Raw genomic sequence first — 18,534 nt, 5'->3', positions numbered from 1 at the left:
GTGCAAGTCCTGGGAAACCTTTTTTTCTTCCTGGATTATAGACAGAAAGAGGTGGGGGAGAGCAGGCTCCAAGCGCCTTCCAATACAGCAGCAGATGGAGGGCGCCCAAATTGCCATGGCGGTGGGGCAATAGCCACATGTAAAGTTCACAGCAAAGCTGTGACAACTCCGGGGCTGGCAAGCAGGGACAGGCAGGTCCAGGGGACAGAGCCCGAAGGAAAACCCAAGGGTTGTGCCCTGCCGTGGGAGCAGACTTCAGCTGCGGGTGGGAACGGAGGGGCTCAACACCTCGGTCCCGTGGGCGAGGGGAGCTGTAACCCCCGCGGCAGGAGCTGCGACCGATGCTCCAGAGTCAAGGCAGAAATGGCTCTGCTAACAATTAGTCTTAAAGCAAAGGTTTTAAAGGTCAAACAGCCACTAGCATCGAAGTGCCATGTTTCTGCACCGCAAAGCATTTGGAGATGTGGGAGAAAATTGTCCAAGTGAGTCAACCGTGTTCCCCAGCAACAAGTTGCGTGACTTGCAACTGCCTGAAGTAAAAGACCAACTAAAAGCAAACAAGATCACAGAAGAGCTATGATTGCCCAGTCAGTGAACCAGGCCTACGACAAATCCATAATATTGTATATTTTATTTAAATTAACAAAACTACATGTTTTCCAGGTTGCTTGAAGCATTCTGTAAAAACTGAATTCAACCTAAACAAAAAAGAATATATTTTAGTAAGACCCAGGGACTATTTCCGAGACATATGAGTAGGGCTTAGGAATTAAGAAATAAAAAAACCACACACACACGCACGCACACATACACGCGCCCCGTAAACAAATTGTTAGTGTTTGACACAAAATTTGGTTTTAAAGCTGCAATTCCCCTTTTGTAAGGAGCCTTTACAAAATGCAATGCTATACTAAGCTGTAAAAGAAACCATGGACACATCTATCGGAACAACATAAATATCATGTAAGAACCCAACGTAAAAAGGATGTTAAAGTTGCAAAGTCGAGCACTCAGCCAGGAACATGCTGGAGTTACGATGATGTGCGTTAATTTAATTCACTTTGTGACTGAACAACTACTGCAAGTAGGAACATTGCTTGGACCTACTAGCACTTGTTTTCCTTATGTAAATTGCTTACAAGTTACATTTTGCCATCCGTGTTGAAGGTGCAGTCCCAGCACTTATTCCACATACAGTAAGTGTGCCCCCTCCTTTTTCTATTTTATTTTCTTTTAAACCACATTTCCTTTCAGTACAGGGGCATTGTCATCCCACTTTACAAAAAACCAGCCAAATTTATAAAAAATGTTCCAGTTCAAGTATCCAAAAATCACCCAAGACTACCTCCTTAAGTAGTGTTTAGCACTTTCTGTGCTACAGTGACTTCACACTCTCGGACACAGCAGCACGCGAGGGACCTCACCCGGAGCGATGCATTCGGCGTTCCTCGGCTCTGGCCCTGCGTCCTGGCTGAGACGCTGCCAGGGGCAGGGGGAGCTGGGGACCCCAGTGAGGGCGAACAGAACAATGAACAGAATTGCTTTCTTTTAAGAAAATCCTATAGTAGCTCCAATTAACAAAAACAGAGCAGCCCTTCTGCAGACGGGGTCTGCCTGGCGTGCCGCACCCTGATCGGAGACCCATTCGATGGTGCAAAACTCGGGGTTCCCAGCAACCAAAAGGGATGCAAGATTATCTACGCTACCCTCTCTTTCTTCATGGTGCTGAGCTCTAATAAATGGTATTTTAAATGCTACTTTACAGAGTGCCGTTCTTACTGGGATCATAACAGCCCAGCACCTCCTGGTGCGATTCGTTTGGCGCAGTCAGCAGCCCCAGTGAGAAATCCCTTCTGGGGACAGGCTGGTGAGGAGATGGGGTGCCCGGCCCTGCACGTGGCCGAGGGGCAGTCGCTAGCCTTCTGGCCCCATTCCCTGGTGGACTGGGAAAATAAGGAGGAATTATTTGAGCGCCTCACCCCAGCTGAAGTATTGACTTGCCTCAAGGGGAAGGGAAAGCAAAAGGCAAGGAAAGTTGGTGCTCTATTTGAGTACTAACATGCTTGAAATGGTGACAGGGATGGTTAGAGCTGAACTGAGCTGCGCCCCTGGAGCTGCAGCCCCCTGCAAACAGCGGGGTGGGTGCACAGGGCAGCCAGGGACAGGCATCACCCAGTAGGAGCTGTTTGCTGGGGTGGGAACCGTGATGCACCAGCATCTCCTGGTGCAAACAGAGCCCTGGCTGCATAGCCTCAATTCCTGCCCAGAGCCCCAAACTCACATGCAAACCCGAATGTGACAGTAAAGCCAGCATGCAATGGGCTTTAATTGCACGTCATAATGCATACATTGGCTAGAGATGGATTGAGGTTTCATAGATGATCTCACTTCTGGTATTTCCCAATTATACTTTCATTTTGCAGCCTTAATACAATTGATGTGTAATTTCAGAAGTTTTAAGAACCCAAGGACAACGTGTCCCTTCTTCCAGAACAGTGCTTCTACCGGTACCCGCGATGACTGCCTGTCAGCAGCTTTGGAAGCTTCCCCTCTCTCCCTAATCTCTGACCCTTCAGCAACAGGAGCAGCACCAGGTTCTTATCTTCTAGGGACAAAACTGGGAGGCTGAGTTACACGTTACTAGCAGTTAACACAGACCTTTTACTAGTGCCAGCTAACGAGGATCCTCCAGGCCGTGGAAGGAGTGCCCTGAGCAGCACAGACCCTTCTGGCCGTGCTTCTTCCCGCACACGCCATTAACACTTCTCTTAACTAGTCCCCAGCATGCTCCAGTTTAAGCCTCCACCCCAGATTAGTTCCCAGTCCCCTCGCACTGCCAAGAGTCTCACAGCCAGGCACAGCATGGGAGTGAGCAACGTCATCATCTGCTTTTGCTCTGAAAAGCAAATATCCACGTTAGTGCGTGACAAGCGGATTTTTCCAAGTCTGATAATCCCTGGAAGAATCCACCTCTGCCAAGCGTGTTCCATCCCGGCAGCGCAAGGAGGAGCAGGATTGCCCGGCATCGTCTGCCCAGCTCACAAGCACGGGAACCGAAAACACACCGTCCCTCCCGTGGCCTTTCTCTTCTCCCCATGGCACGTAAGCAGCATAAAAATGAAGGAGCCGTAACAAAAAAGTAAGATGGAGGAGGACAACAAAAGCAAGGGTAGCCAAAGGGGCTGAGAATAGGCAGGAGCTGGCTGCGGGACCTCTGGGAACTCGGGACAGGAGCACTCCTTTCTCCTGCAACTCAGCTCAGGCATCCAGTTGTTACGTTCCCCTATATTTAACAAACAGCTGTAAAACCTACTGAGAAAGCATGTTGCTGCTTCTACTAAAACCTTATGTTTTACAAACAGTCTACTCCCTTCCCCAGCTGCGTTTCATTCAAGTGACAGGTTTGCTGCAGAGTTGCAGGGCTGTACTAAAGACCTCAAACAAGGTTCAATAGAATTATAGATGGTGGAATTAAACGTTTCTAAAATGAGGCTTTAGTTCCACCCCCAGCCAACCCCTTGTTCAAAGTTGCACACAAGCAGAAAACTCCAAGTACTGAATACGTGCTCACTGACTGAGCTCCCTGCACCACCTTTATGCACAGGCACACGGTAGCCAAATAAAAACCGCCCAATGTCAGCCGCCCTTCCTAACTTCTGAACGTGCGACTTTGCAACCTTAATGCTTTTCTAGCAGGTTTTTACGTGCTTGAGTGTAACACAATATACATATCCCTCCCCCCAGAAATAACTACACCATATTAAAGAGTTTACAAATGTTCTGCTCGGTGTCACAGCTCTGTGAAAATACACTAGCTACGGGGTGCTCGAGAAGCAAGTTAGGTCAGAGAGGTCTCTTCCCTTTGCTCTCCACCCCGGTCTGGGTCCCAGCTGAGGCCATCTCAGCGTTACTCCTGAGCCTCCTTGCGAGCCAGCTTATAAACCTCCGTCGGCCCATCCACGTGGGTGATGGTGGTGGTGAGCTGAAGCTCTTCCCCACTGTTTACTCCCAGGTCACCTGAGAAACAAAGTTATTTTGTTAGCCTGGTCTCACAATAAAATATTTGACAATTAGAAAGTAAAAAATTTGTTTTATTCCCTCCAGGTTCTCAGGACCTACCTGAGCTATGGACTATGCAACATTTCTATAAATGCTTTTATTTACAGTTATTTAAATACAAGCATATCAGTAAAGGACGATTTCTGTGCTACTGATAAAGGAAACCAACAGCATCGCCATTCTCCACTTGCCCAGATTTCTATTTTCTCCTTTCCTTGTCCCTCCCACAATTACAACTGGGCAATGCTAAAAAGTACAGAAATTATCTAGAAGGTTTTAGACAGCCTTGGCTAAATACTCAATACTAACCTGGTCATTAATTAAAATGTCCGCTAGGAAAACCAAACAATCATTTGCATAACATTTCAATGTGCTGAACATGTACTTTGGCCAAAAAAAAAAATTGCACAAAAGGTATCACCCTTTTTATATTGCTTTCTTCCCGTGATAGCCTTCAGATCATTTAGAGGCATATACCATTCGACTGGTCTTCACCATAATTCTTGTGCGACGGCGCATACAGGAACATCAGGGCGAAGACGTAGAGGTTCCACATTCCGTAGATGCCGGTGAAGAAGGCGCTGTTCACTTGTATCGTTATGTCCCCCCACTTCCAGTGGCCTTCGGTCACCTGCCCGGGAGAAAGCAGACATGCACGGGCTGATCAGTAAGACCAAATTCTGTAAAAATACAGAAGTGACCCCCTAAAGCAATAACTTGGAGTAAGTCAACAAGAACAGCGTCAATTCAACAGGATCGAGTAAATGGAGTATAACAGATTCATTGATGCAGAAGTCAGGCTAGGATTCTCCTCTTTAGCCTCAATTTGCTGGAAAAAAATGGTCCTTACAAAATGATTGCATCGGGATTTCTTTAACTTTGATTTATCACTCTTAAATGTGACAAAATCTCTCATATTCTGCGATATATCCCTGCTGTAACTGATGTGTTCAGCAAGGATTGCCACATAAAGGGCAGTACCTAGGAGACAACTAGTTACATCTGAAAACATTAGACTTCTATAAATAGACCTTTTATAGAAGGAAAACCAGCATGAATAATACGAAGAGCTGATGTGCTGAATGCCGCCTCGCTGCTTCTGTCTTACGAGAGGGGCCTAGGCTGACAGCATCAGCCTTAGACACGCAGAGGTTTGTCAAGATTAATGAAGATATCATCAGTCTTAATATTACTTGAATCATCAATATTAATATTATTTGAATCATCAGTATTAGTATTATTTGAAGACACACAGACTGTTCACACTGAAATGTTGGCTTTCCATTAAAGAAAAAGACATAAGGGAGAAAGATGAAAGCTAAACTAGCTTGAAAAGAGTAGCTGGATAAGATTGTGTTATGCCCATACGCGGTGATGGTTACGGTCATCAGCACTCAATGATGAATCAAATTGCCAAGTGGCATTTCTCAAACCATTGCTTCAGTCTAACAGATCTTTAAGAGCAAAATCATCTGCTGTTGTATTTTGCACTGGGACGCACCTGTACCCCAAAGCATAAGTGGTGCAGTGAGGGAGAAACGGCTCCTGCGCCCGTAATTCTGCACTACTGGACTTGCGAGGCTGTACCCCCCGCTCTCCTGAAGCTACAAGCTGCCTATGCTTAGCAGCAACCAGAAATGACATCTCTGAAACAGACAAAATCTTAAAAGTCACTTGGAGTAAACCATCGAAGTATATTTAAGTAGTGATATCAGCTCATTTGTACAGAGAGACTGCATCAGAGCTCAGAATAAATAGCTATAGATACTGTTGGAAACGGCAGGGTTGCAAAGTCAACCCAGGGAAGATTGAATTCTGTTATTTCTCCGTGGGCACACACAGACACCGGATTCTTTCAATGTGAACAGAACATTTTTCCTCTTGTTGAATTCTCAGAAATGACTAAACCGTGGCTGATATTTCAAACAGCACAGCCCCAAACCTTACCGTGAGCCAAAGGCCTTTGCGAAGCTTTCAGCCTGAGCAATTTTATAGCAGTGTTTCAAATAAATGAAAACAACTTGTTAAAAAGCAACTTATCAAATCTGCTTATAACAGGCATGCCTTCTCTGAACAGCAAGTGAGCCGACGTCATCAGCGGCTAGGGAGTCGGAGGCTGATCTTCTCAGAGGAAGCCGAGTTTCGTCACTCACCTGGCTCACGATGAAGAAGATGACCGTCATCGCTGCGCAAGCCAGGGTAATGAGCATCAGGAACTTGAACCTAAAAATCAGCCCCTGTTTAGAGAGAAATGTCACTGGTCACATTAACAGAATCCACAAAACCCATTTTTGTTTTTAGTATATACAAGACAAGCATTAAAAAAAAAAAAAAGCAAAGAAAAAAAAAGGGTCCAACCCACGAAACCCCAAAGCAAAACAACCTCCACCCACTCCTCCGCGCCGTGTTCACGACAGCCCATATTCTCCGCTCCCCACACGTCTGCATTCCTCCCGGATGCTCCGAGCGGGGTGTGCATGTCTGGACAGCTCTGGCTTTCCATTACATTTGCTTTTGTGACTGATTTACCAAGAGTTAATGTGGAAGAGGCGGCAGGTCAGTGTAAGCCATGGGTTTCACTAGGAGCCAGCCTTATAGCTCATAGCTTTTGTAAAACAAACATCTGTGGAGAGCTTGCATGGCTTAGCAAGACCAAGCGTGGGTACTGGGTCCGTACCAGACTAATCCTCACCTCCAGAGTCTGTCTGGGAGGAAACTGCAGCGATTCTCAAAGCTCGTCAAAACTACACTGGCTGTTACCGGAGAATGTAGATTATAAGACAAGCTAAGGCTCAAGATCACTTGGTTGGGAATCTGACTGCATACCGTACTTGCTTTCACTAGTTTTACATTTTTACTTACAAATGCTTTTGGTTTTGTTTTTGTGTGCGTGTTGTTTTTTTTAACCTGTTTCTGGAATTTTGATGGAAATGTCAGTGTCTGCGTAATTACTATGCCACACTGCGACAACAAATGACTATTAATTTAACTCTTCCAGATCAAATTCATGCTTGCCAGATATTTGTATGGAAAGCACGGCTGCAGCAGTTCTACAATACGAGCTGAAGTCCTGCGCCTCTTGCTAAAGGGGAAGATGGAAAAAAATACTCAATATCTTCTTCAAATTCTCTCAATTCCAATTTTCTTTTTTTTTTTTTTTTATGTGCATTCCTGATGGGTGATAATGGACTTGTTTAAATCAGAAGTGACCACCATTTAACAGAACAACATCGGTGATAAATATTTACACACCCATGGAAACAACAGGCGCTCTCAACTTAAGCACTTAATGTGAGCTCCCCGTGTTTTGCAGCAGTTAAAGGCAGCTAGGACAGAAACGACATACAAAATCACGGGCTAAAAACAGGCGCAATGGGCTGAACATGTCGCATTTTGATCCTAGCAGGACAGTTTCCCTCCTGCAACTTGGTTAGGAAAAGACAACCCCAAAAAATCTGAATTCACACCACGTAAAAACAGGGTGGTCTTAGCAACACTTTCCATTAAACACAATAATTAATATTACAGGAGGAGAAATGGAGGTATGGGGAACTGATGCACTTACAACCCATAGTAATTTACACGGTAATTTGGGCAATTTTCTTCTATTCTCCAATGCTGTTCAGTAAGCTGGGAGATGGCAACTACTGATAGAAAAGGAGAGCCAGCTTACATACCCTCCTGACAGTTTAAAATACTTAACTGGGACTAAAGACCCGAATAAAGATGAAACATCATGACAGTCAAACAAAAAGGCATTTAGGGGATTGGATTAACACAAGAAAGCCGATAAAGATCAGATCGTCCAATTCAGGACTATATGGATAGAGAAGGTCTCAGTATAGACTTTGAGGTCAAAAATGCATTTTAAAAATAAAGAATCTGCGCAACAAGGAGGGACATTACCTCGTAATGAAGGCGGCGAGCCTTGCTCATGGCTGGGAGGCTCGACTGCTTTCCACTGATGTTTCTGAACACTTGGAAGACCATAAAACACAGGAAGAGAAAATAGAGACACAAGCAGATTCCTGCAACTATAATAAAGGCCATCTGGGCAGTGCAAGTTAAGAGAAAACGGTATGAGCTAAACAGAAATAATAGAAAACATTATTCAGGTGATTCACTTATTTTAGTATCATCCCAAGGATCATAATTAAACTTCTCGCAGGCAGCAATCACTCAGGACAGCAGCCTGCCCATGAGCGAGGCAGCGCTGGGTGAGCCCTTGCCTCGGTGGGGAGCAGGGGCTCCGATGTCCCCCCGCGCTCGGCACGGCAGCGAGGAGGGATAGCACACCGAAACGCCTGCCCGTTCGAAATCTGCAGAGATTTGGGAAGCCGTCGCCAACCTTCAGAGAGGCTCCTGCAAGAGGGCTGGATGCTGCGGAAGGGGGACTCATCGCATTAGCTTATCTCAGCCCAGTAATCAAAATTAATGGCAGTGAAAGCAAGCCCTTCCCACGGGACCTGAAAGGGCAATTCATGGAAATGCCTCGGCAACGCGTGCCCGAGGAATAGCAGCAAACGGAGGGCCCCGGAGCAGATGCCATCGCAGCTGGGGCTGGGGGGGGGGAAGCAGAACGGGCAGAGCACTGGCTCTGGGGTTAATCTGATGACACCCAGGACCTAAATCCCCCATGCTTCCCCCCAAATCTCAGACATCTTGAGGAGAAGTTCAGTTCTCCAGTGACTTCCCCAAGCACACCACCAGTCCCTGGCGGTACCTGCCAGGACTGCTTCTTCCAAACGACACTGGCATCTCCTGCAGCGCCTGAGCCCCACCTCACAGTCCCAGCCTGCCAAAAGGAGGAGGGTTTTCCCACACCCCGCAGGTATCTGGCAGGAGGGGAACACCTCCCTCTCCTACTAACACAGACTGAGCCTGCCCCGAGTTGGGTGGAAGGATACAGCCAGCTCCGTGCCAACTTCGGTGGTCCAGATGCTGTAGAAGGGGTTCTTCAGCTGCACTCCCCTGCAAAGAGGAGAGAAAACACCGAGCTGCCACAGAAGCCAACAAGCTCAGAGAGCCCCGTGCCTGCTCTGCAGCCTGGAAAGAGCTGGCCACACTGCTCTCCCGTGCGGGTGAGGAGGAGATGAGGTGGGAAGTGTTTCTTTACAGCCCTATGGGACAAGATACGCTGCTGGGAAACACCAGCGTGCTTCAGTGCACTCACAGGAGCCTCTCCTCGCTTCACGAGATGGGGCTGTGCATCCGGGAGTTAAACCGCTGGCCCCTGCTGCAGGAGGTGCACGGGGAAGGCTCACCCCGGGAGCAGTGCTGAACCTACCTCTCGCACATGTCAAAGATGAAGAGGCAGAAGGAGCCAACAGCTATAGGTCCAACCTGCTTCCAGTACCCCGAGAGACGATTCCGCTCATTCTGGTCCTAATTGGAGGGTCAAGAGGTGGGGAGGAGGAGAAGAAAAAGGAAAAGCAAGTTAGCCTGAAGTCCTCTCACCTGGAGCAAGTCCCCACAGCATTGTTTCCAACACTCAGTAAGTACAAGGGAGTTGCCAGGTACTGCTACAAATGGGGCTGGAAACCACCTTCCCTTCTGTGTTGTACCCACCATCATGTGCTCCCCACAGAAGATGATCCAAAACGACAGGAGCATGGCATAGAAAATGCCTTGTCGAATGTCTCCAAAGAGCAACATCCAAGTCCAGTCGAATCCGATGGAAAACCACTCCACAGGAATGTTAATGAACGTCATGGAAATTCCCAGAGCAAAGATGACCCTGGAGAGGAAGAAACACCATCTCTTTCCAGTTTGCAAGGCAAGGACACAGAGCCCCAGAAACCAAAGCTGTGCATGAAGAGCAACAGAAGAAAATCTGGCACGGTTTGGGCAATGGCGGTGGGGTATCACCTCCTGCCAGCAAACCCTCTGGGGCTAAGCCCCTCTGAACAGCCATGGGCAAATGCAGATACTCATTCTCTATGGGTTTAATGGGAAAGAAAAGAGAAGCTATGGGTGTCTCCTGCTCCCAGTGTGTCTGGGTGGAGGGAGGGGACAGAAGAGACCATCCCTGTCTCACCAAACATGGGCTCTGCCTGGGAGCAGTGTCCACCTCGGTCAGGGTCCTCTTGCTTGAGGGTCACCTTACCTGGCACGTGAGCCCCTACTCACTTTTCCAGCAGGACAGGAGCGCGTGTCATCAGTGTGATCCGTCTCCAGTACCAGACCATGATAATTAAAATGCTGGGGGTGAGGAAAGTCTTCATGGCAAACCACACTTTCGTAAAGCCTCCGTTTTGATGGATGCCCTAAGGAAAACCAAGGTGGAATGCAACAGCTGTACAGGGTTTAACGTCATTACTCTGTGCCTCTCCTTACAGGAGGGAGCTGACAGGAGAGGCACGTACATGGCAGTACATGTAAGCACACGTAGATGCAACTACTCTTCAAAGGACGCAGTTTGCCCAACACAGGAAAGGGAGCAAGTGCCTACTTAGCACCCAGGCCATCTGAGGAGGCTTCAAAAGTCCTGAAAACAAATGCCAACACATGCAGCTTCCATTGCGAGGTAGAGAGCAGTCGAGAGAGAAGCACTCTGACACAGCGTGGAAAAAGCTGGCAGAATTGCTCTCAAACAAGTAACAAGACACTCGTGAAGCAAAGTCACCACTGGTGGGAAGCGCATCAGCCAAATTAACACATTTCTCCAGGCACACATCCTCCCACCGCCGTTTGCTGCCACCACAGCCAGCTGGCTCGCTGCTTCTGCCTAGAGGGACGGTGGTGGGAGGTTTTCCAGCTGGGAAAAGCACCCATGGCTACCGAGCCTCACAGGAGGGCAGGAGCAGGGATAGCTGAGAGCCATCTCAAACATCTCTGTGGCGATGGCCAACTCCAAGACAGACCTGGTCCCTGCAAACCCTGCTGTTCTGTTCCTCCTTAGCTCCTATCTGCGAGAGGCAGGGCTTAATCAGGTGGAAGACTCTGCACCCACGCCAGACTGTGGCAGGGAGGAGAGGACAGAGGGGAGCTCTTGGAGCCGTGGGAAGAGCCCAGCTCTGGAGGTGATCACCGGGCAGTGCAGGAGGGTGGCACTGCTGAAGGCTCCTCAGAAGAGAGCAGTCAAAGAGGGCATCCCTCAGGAAGGAAGAAAGGCACATTTGCAGGCAGGAGCTACCTGTGATGAGGAGTAGGATGTTTGCTGTGGATCAAAGAGGAGATCAAGAAAGGAGCTGCAGCAGCCCCAGGGCAGATGCCCCTGCCGACCGCAGCATCGCAGGGTGCAGGCGCTCTCCTGGGAAGCGGTGAGCGTGGACAGAAGCAAGACAGACACTTACCACAAGGCGGATATCCTTGATTTCCCCAATGCCCACGTTAATGCCCTTCCTCTCGTTCACGGGGAGACGGATGTTGATGAGGTAGTACTTGTGAGCCACGCTGCCGATCTCCATGAAGGGAAGGAAATCACAGTCGTAGTGACGGCCTTCAGACTCCAGGGTCTAGCGAAAGGGCACAGAGCAGCAAGACGGTGGTCAGCCTCAGATGGACCAGCATGCCCTCCATGGTGAGGGTCTGCAAAAGCCCTGATGCTGAACGTAGCTGGGACCATTGCTAGCACTGAGAGCCTGTTTGCTAATTCCAATCTTCGCCTGGGGAGAGTCTCTGCAAGGCTGGAGAACATTAGCAGTTTGGGGACATTTTTGCTCAAGTTTTTGATTGTTTTGGGTCATTGAGTCAATAGCATTTGACCTCAAGCAGGTTCATGTCTCAGGCTTTTAAATATATTTCAAGTCAAGGGGGCTTTTCAAGATGAAAGGCTACTTTGGGATCCAAGCTTCCTCCCTCAGCAAGCACCACTTGAGCCAAAACAAAATATGCAACCCTCTCACACATGTCTTGATGTGGAGTTTCTTAAGTCCTGTTTTACTAGCAATACTCTCCTCTGCACCTCGTATGTATTTACTGCATATATGTGGCTGTATGGAAAAGTACAGGTGTTACTGGAGACATGTTAGGGACATGGTTTAGTGGGCATGGTAGTGTTGGGTCGATGGTTGGACTCGATGATCTTAGAGGTCTTTTCCAACCTTAATGATTCTATGATTCTATAAGGGGGTTGCTGAAAGGGACTGCAAAATGGGAGAACAAGACACAGAACTGAAAAACACGGCATGGTAAAGAGACACCAGATTAATTTAAGCACAGGAATTACAGTCTGCAGCCCAAGAAGAAACATCTTTATTTAAACAAGATGCTTTGTTCTCAACTGCTAGCTGCGCTCTCTGCTCCTAAGCTTTGTAGCTTGAGGCATAAGAAGTTATTTTAAGAAACTCTTGCCCCACCTCTCCAGGTTCTTTGAGTGCTGCAGGGTCCCTGGTGGGCTATTTCCTCACCACTCCTGAAGAACAAGGTTTTGTCCATCACAGAAGCACAAGATGGAAAGGTCCAAGTTCTCTAGGATGGTTTGGGGTATATAGATCTCAAAGCATTCAAGTTCCAGCCTCATCACAACTGCAGAGGACAATTCTGCTTGCACCTGGATCTGTGTGTTGACCTCACACCTTTTCTTCCTTACAGTTTTAAGTCTACCTTCAATTTCATCCCCTTCTCTTCTATCACCAAACAGAACCATTTGCATGTGGAGCTCATCAGGTTTTCAAAGATTTTGAGCCAAGAGAAAGCTGACACATTTGAAAGTTACGATTGAACAACTCAGAGCTTCTAGGAAGCACCGTGCAGGAAAGGAAGAGGACAACTCCCACCACACTCCCACACCTGCCCACCTCCAGCGTCATCAAAACACCTTACTTTTGGTGAGCCAAAGGTGCATTTCAGCTTCCTGATCTCTATTGCGTGTGCTATTTCTTCCCAATCATCAAACATGTCATCGCGATATGCTAATGACACATCCAGGGTAATTTCTGCGTTTTCTTCTGCAAGAGTAAGGAAACATCAGGCTTGTTAGAGAGGAATGGTACGGAACATCAGAAGGGTGGAAGAGCCTCTAGACACTGAAAGGACCTCCGAGAGGCACGCAGCTACGGAGGGGAATGGAAATTTTTGCGTTCCAAACAATACAGATCAAATTACCTTTTTCAAAACATTTATCTCCTCTCTAGTAGAGAAGAACGAACTTCTACTGGTCATAAAAGTCTGATATCTTTCTAACATATCATGACTTACAGCTTATATTACGGTTGTGGGTGAAGAGCATTATTTATTCATATAGCATTAGAAACAATAATTCATATAAAACTGGAACCTAGACAGCTGCAGAGACAAACAGTAAGCCAGAAAGCCATCCAGCAGCCTCTTCACCACGGTTGGCAGAGGGACAGTAAGGCAGGCTTCAACGTAGACTTTCTGCAGATAACGCAAGGGTGTGCAATAGGGCCTTCTGCTTTGGGAAGCGACTATGTTGCATCATAGGATTTGCTTTAAATTGACATGGAAATAGTGTTGTTGCAGAAAACCACAAAAATGATAAAGAGTACAACTGTATATACTGTATACATAGTTAGATGAAGAGTATAAAGGAGAAACCATGCAACTAATAGCACATTTTGTTCATTTAGACATGATAACAGAAGTCATCTACCAATGTAACCTGGCTGTAGGTTCGCCACCCATAAACATTGGATCCCAACATCTTGAATAAAAAGGTCTAGAATATGCCCCCTTAACAAAGATGTTTTCTACCAGAGAGATTTTAAATGAAAGAAACAAAAAGGGAAAAGTCAAAATGCATCACCAGAATCCCAAATCACTTTACAATTGCCCATACCTAGGATCCTCTGCTCTTAAAAGATAAGCTGGAGTTCCCAGGATAAAAAGAAAACTCTACACAAAGTTCTTTTAAAAAGAAAACAAAAAAATTGAAGTTTAGCTATGCTGGCCTTGCTGGAAAAAGGGATGGCCTATAACCTCAGAAATGAGGAGTTGATGTTTTCTATAGGTATTGTTTAACTTAAGTCATTCTACAAAAGACTTTTGAAGCCCTCCCCTCCGTGTGCATGCCCCACAGCAGCACTGGCTGGTTTCTGCCTTTACAGATGCACCAACTTGCACGTCAGTAAACACACACAAGAGTTTATACGCCCAGGTAAGGTCACCACATCAAATTTGCATGGAAACAGTCAGCTCATCCTCTCCTGGACATGTTCACAGTAGGAGTATGGGGTGTGACTGCTTTTAAATATGCTCTTACTAGGATGCTGCCAAGAGGTCATAGCTGCAAGAAGGAAATGGGGCTGGAACAGACTTACTTAGGTGTCATAACTGAGCAAGTTCATGAAATTGAGAGTTACAGTTGAAGCCTGCCAAGCAGCAACACATAAACATGCTTTAAAAACCCCAGGCAAGTCTGTACCAGCTCTACCAGATGTAAAATCCTCCTATTTACCAGGCACAGATCCCAGGAAAGGCTCTGAAAGAGGAACACATTCTGAAACAAACATGTGCGTGCTACAACCTAGCCTCTTTTCATAGGTCACCAAACTCCGAGAGCTGCAGACGTTGGAAAAGTGTTGGAAGATGGCTACAGAACCATCCGCCGTGGAGAAGCGTTGGAAGATGGCTACAGAACCACTCGTTGTGCCGGTGTCGAAGTACCATGCTCTCAGTGCAAACAGCTCACACTTGCAAGCTCCCTGCAGCGCGCTGTGGCACGCTCCTGAGCTCAGGAGGTCAGAAATGCTTCCGCAGATCTAAGCTGACACACGCACACACACACATTCCATCAGGGCTGCGTCACTGCACAGGCAGACACGGCATGCGCTCCGTCCTGCAAGGATGCGGACGGCGTACACGATGCCAACGCCCGTAGCTTTTCACCAGGATCAGTCTGTATGACAACAGGGCTCGCCTGCTCGCACAGCAGCAGCCCGCGCGTGGGAACGGGCTGCCAAGACACATCAATACTTGATGAGCTTTGAAGTTCATATCCGAAAAAAATCTGGTCTTCATAATTGTGAAGGGAGGCTGTTTCATGTCTACAAGCAAGAATGAGTCTTTCAAGCGCTGCATGTCCCATATATTTGTCATCTTTTTCAGTTATATTTTTGTTGGGAATATGTGGTGGCATACTCATCCAAAATGATGGGAAGGGGCGTGGATGGTATCTGTGGTTTAGACTTGCTATTTATACAGTGTTTGGAGGTGGCTCTGTTATGCCTTAATGTGGATGCATCAAGATTTTTCTAAGCCTTTTTTTTTTTTTTTTTGCACACGTGATCTATACCATCCAGATTGATATCAAGATCTTTTCCACAGCAGCCATTAGTTAGGTTTCCATGAAACATGAATTTGCCATCTCAGATCCGCTATTTAGAAGACCAGCAAAACAGATAAATGGGAACATAAGGTTAAACTTGGCCCAGCTAAAAAGAACTACAAACTTCATTTCAGAAGCCATAAAACCAACTGGAATGCTTGGGATTAAATCCAACAAAAACAGCTTTCATTATTTCATCTTTGCAATCCAAATGTTGCTGCTGCCATCAAGTATGAAAACCAGAAGGCAGAAGATATACTAGTGTGTGCCTTTCCAGACCAATGGATTAGAATCTCCCTCCGGATTTCCATCAGTCTCTGCGTCAGGGTAACATCTACCATTAGAACAGAGTTTTGTACAAAGACCTTTCAAGACTGTCAATGTAAAGTACATATATATGTATGTATACATACAGACATATATACACACACACACATATATATGTGTATTTCAGCACAGCAGACTGATACTCCTACGCCAGTCCACTCTCAGCCTTTCATTAGCAGTCCCCATTGTCCAAGAGGAACAAATCAGGACAGTGACACACTGTTTGGCAGAAAACTGAATTTTAAGATGATTTGTGACTTATTCACATTAATACCAAAATGTCAGATGGTGAATAGACAATTTGGGGGTGAGTGCCCTTTTCGTGCACAGCATTAACATCCCTAAGCCCTCTGAATCCTAAGGGCAGGCTATGTGCCTCTGCACGCACACGTGTATGAGGGGACGAAGGAGAGAAGCAGCAGCTGATGTTCCACCACGCTTGGCTTGAAGATAAAAGAAAGGTGTTTTAGAGCAGTGTTATTTACCATCAAAACAGCGGATGGGAGGAGTGAACAGGAGGCAAGAGACTGACAGTCAAGCCAGTTTTTACTTCTGGAAGTGCTGAGAGAGAGCAGAGTATTTTAATTACTCGTGGCTGAGCCACAGCAGAAGAGGAAGAATACATGCAAGGAAGGAAGAGAAAAAGCTACTGCAAACCTGTGCTCAGCTTTCCAGATGGTAACACGTTCGAGGAAAAAAATTCAGTTCCCCCACGCATATTAATCAAGATTCTCCAGAATTTCCCAATAATAAAAGGTAGAAATAAGTAGGTAGAAATTTCTGTCTTATTCAGTATGAAGAGATGAAATTGCCCATGCCAAGAAACTTCATCTCACAAAGACTGTGTCAGAGCATCTCTTCATAGCATGCTCCAGATTAACCTTGCCTTCACAGATCTTGTAGATAACACCTAGATAATTTGGAGTCTGGTAAATCCCCTCTGATATTAACAGCTCGAGCGCCAAGTGACAACCTCGCTAGTATCATAGGATTATATTAAAAACCCTACAGAAATAAGACAGGTTTGTTTCGATGATTATGTGTTCCAGGGATGACCAACGAGCAGAAGACACACTCCTGCCAGGGTTCCCAGCTTTGAGCTTTCAGCTTTCTCAGTGACTCTCCATTCGCAGGGCTATGAGATGCTCCGAAGCGGGTCAGAGCTATCACCCCCCTACAGCGAGGGACTCCCCGGTACCTGTCATGCTCCGAGCACCACCAATATCTTTTTTCATGTTGGCATTTTATTGCCAGACATTCAGTGCCCAAGATCTTTTCCATGATTCACTTTATAGTGCGATATTAGCAGAGGATATCTTCACTCACATTACAATAGTCTAAAAATAGAGAAGTTGTTTCAGAAGATGGCTCTGTGCCAGCTGCATACTAATACAGCTGTCTGGAAAGAAGCGTATGCAAGCAAACAGAAGAGACGCTAGAATTATTTGCATTACACTGCCATGCTTCACCAGCTCTCTAAAATTACAAAACGTACCAAAGAGACCAAAATTGGATGAATTTGAGGAGGAGTCTGCAGTGCTCAGCCATCCGACTATACACAATTCCTTTCCAACTGCAAAGAAACCAGAAGCCAGTCTCACTTACTAACATTTTAAGTTCACTACGTATAAAAAGAGAAGAAAGCAAGGTTTTCTTTTTTCAGACCCCTCCATACTGTTACGCCATCTGACAAATAAAGGCGTCATTCTCCAATGCCCAGCACGGTGCAACCATCACTTTGTACTCCTCAGGGACACTGCGTTCCTAGATGTCAATTCAATATTAAGCAATTTCAGGTTTACTTTTCCACAAGGTGAAACTGAGGCAGGAGGAGCCCAGCTCTGGGGGCTCCTGAAGCCTGTGGCAGTCGGAGAGCGAGCAGCCTCCAGGTCCCTGCTCCAGCTAAAGACAGATACCAGTGAATTATTTCTTGGCACGTAGAAGGTCGTGCTGCAAAGCAGCTCAGAGAGAAGGACTAATGTTCCCTGTTAAGAACACTGCAGCTTGCCAAATGCAAATGGCCCAGGCCCATGGCAGCAGACCAGCCCAAAAAATAAATAAAATAAGAAAAAAAGAGAAATCCTCTGAAAGCTCACAGCATTCTCCCACCCTTCCCCAAGGTATCCTGGCCATGAAAGCCCAGCAGCAAGATGTGCCAACAAGCAACAACTCAAGCAAAGCAGAAATGAATTTTTAAAGTGAATCCGATCTGCAGGGAACAGAGAGATGACCGCCTAACCTGCCAAGGAAAGGGGATTTGCATACTCGCTACCAGCAACCCCATCCACAGACGGCCGCAGCGCTGCTCTGCTCCCAGGAGAAAGGCGCGGGGAAGGAGAGGTGGTTCCAGGAGCCTGTCTGGGAGCAGGGACCGTCCTTCCGAGGGCAGGTGCTATTTTGGAGAACAGTCCTCGACGAGCTGAACGGCCTTCATCCCTCCCCTGAAAGCACCCGGTCCTCCTCAAATCCAACGATGGGAACCAGGCCTAATTGCGCAATAACGGAGTAACACTTCAGCTTCAGAAGAAGCCTTTTGTGCGAAGGAGGTTTCTTATGGTTGGAAAACCAGAGGATGGCTGCTGCTCCCCCGGGGATGCGGCTGGCTGCCCCACGGACGGATGGCAGGGATGGATGGCCGCACACCGGTGCTGCCCCGTGCCAGCGGCTGTGCGAGTGCCGGAGGGCTTCCTGCAGTCCCTGCGAACAGGGCATTTTGCACCGCAGCAGGAGCGGGTCCTGCTCGCGGATGTTGGTGTCCTGGCAAGAGGCACTAAGCTTTCCCATCACAGCTTTTGCGATTGAGGTACGGGTGGTTTTAAGAGAACTTCATCTCACTTCTCTGTCTGCTGCCTTTCCCTGTTTTGGAAAGGGTGTTTTAATAATCGAATGCACAATGCGTCAAAAAAGGACAAGGACAG

General features: G+C 47.0%; 1 protein-coding gene across 1 annotated transcript in view; it reads right to left on the bottom strand.

Annotated features, from left to right (window-relative positions):
* Positions 1-616: 616 nt before the first annotated feature.
* Positions 617-18,534, bottom strand: part of WLS (Wnt ligand secretion mediator) — a 38,231-nt gene continuing 20,313 nt past the window's right edge. The window contains exons 3-12 of the mRNA XM_075155543.1: positions 12,826-12,950; positions 11,355-11,516; positions 10,189-10,325; positions 9,628-9,796; positions 9,347-9,444; positions 8,967-9,030; positions 7,966-8,109; positions 6,213-6,296; positions 4,537-4,690; positions 617-4,017 (exon numbers count right to left, since the gene is read on the bottom strand). Coding sequence (XP_075011644.1) covers positions 3,908-4,017; positions 4,537-4,690; positions 6,213-6,296; positions 7,966-8,109; positions 8,967-9,030; positions 9,347-9,444; positions 9,628-9,796; positions 10,189-10,325; positions 11,355-11,516; positions 12,826-12,950 — 1,247 coding nt within the window. The 3' untranslated portion in view covers positions 617-3,907. The remainder of the gene's footprint in view (positions 4,018-4,536; positions 4,691-6,212; positions 6,297-7,965; positions 8,110-8,966; positions 9,031-9,346; positions 9,445-9,627; positions 9,797-10,188; positions 10,326-11,354; positions 11,517-12,825; positions 12,951-18,534) is intronic.

This window comes from Calonectris borealis, chromosome 8 (genome assembly GCF_964195595.1).
Source record: "Calonectris borealis chromosome 8, bCalBor7.hap1.2, whole genome shotgun sequence".
Lineage (NCBI taxonomy): Eukaryota > Metazoa > Chordata > Aves > Procellariiformes > Procellariidae > Calonectris > Calonectris borealis.
This window is presented reverse-complemented; position numbering and strand designations above follow the sequence as displayed.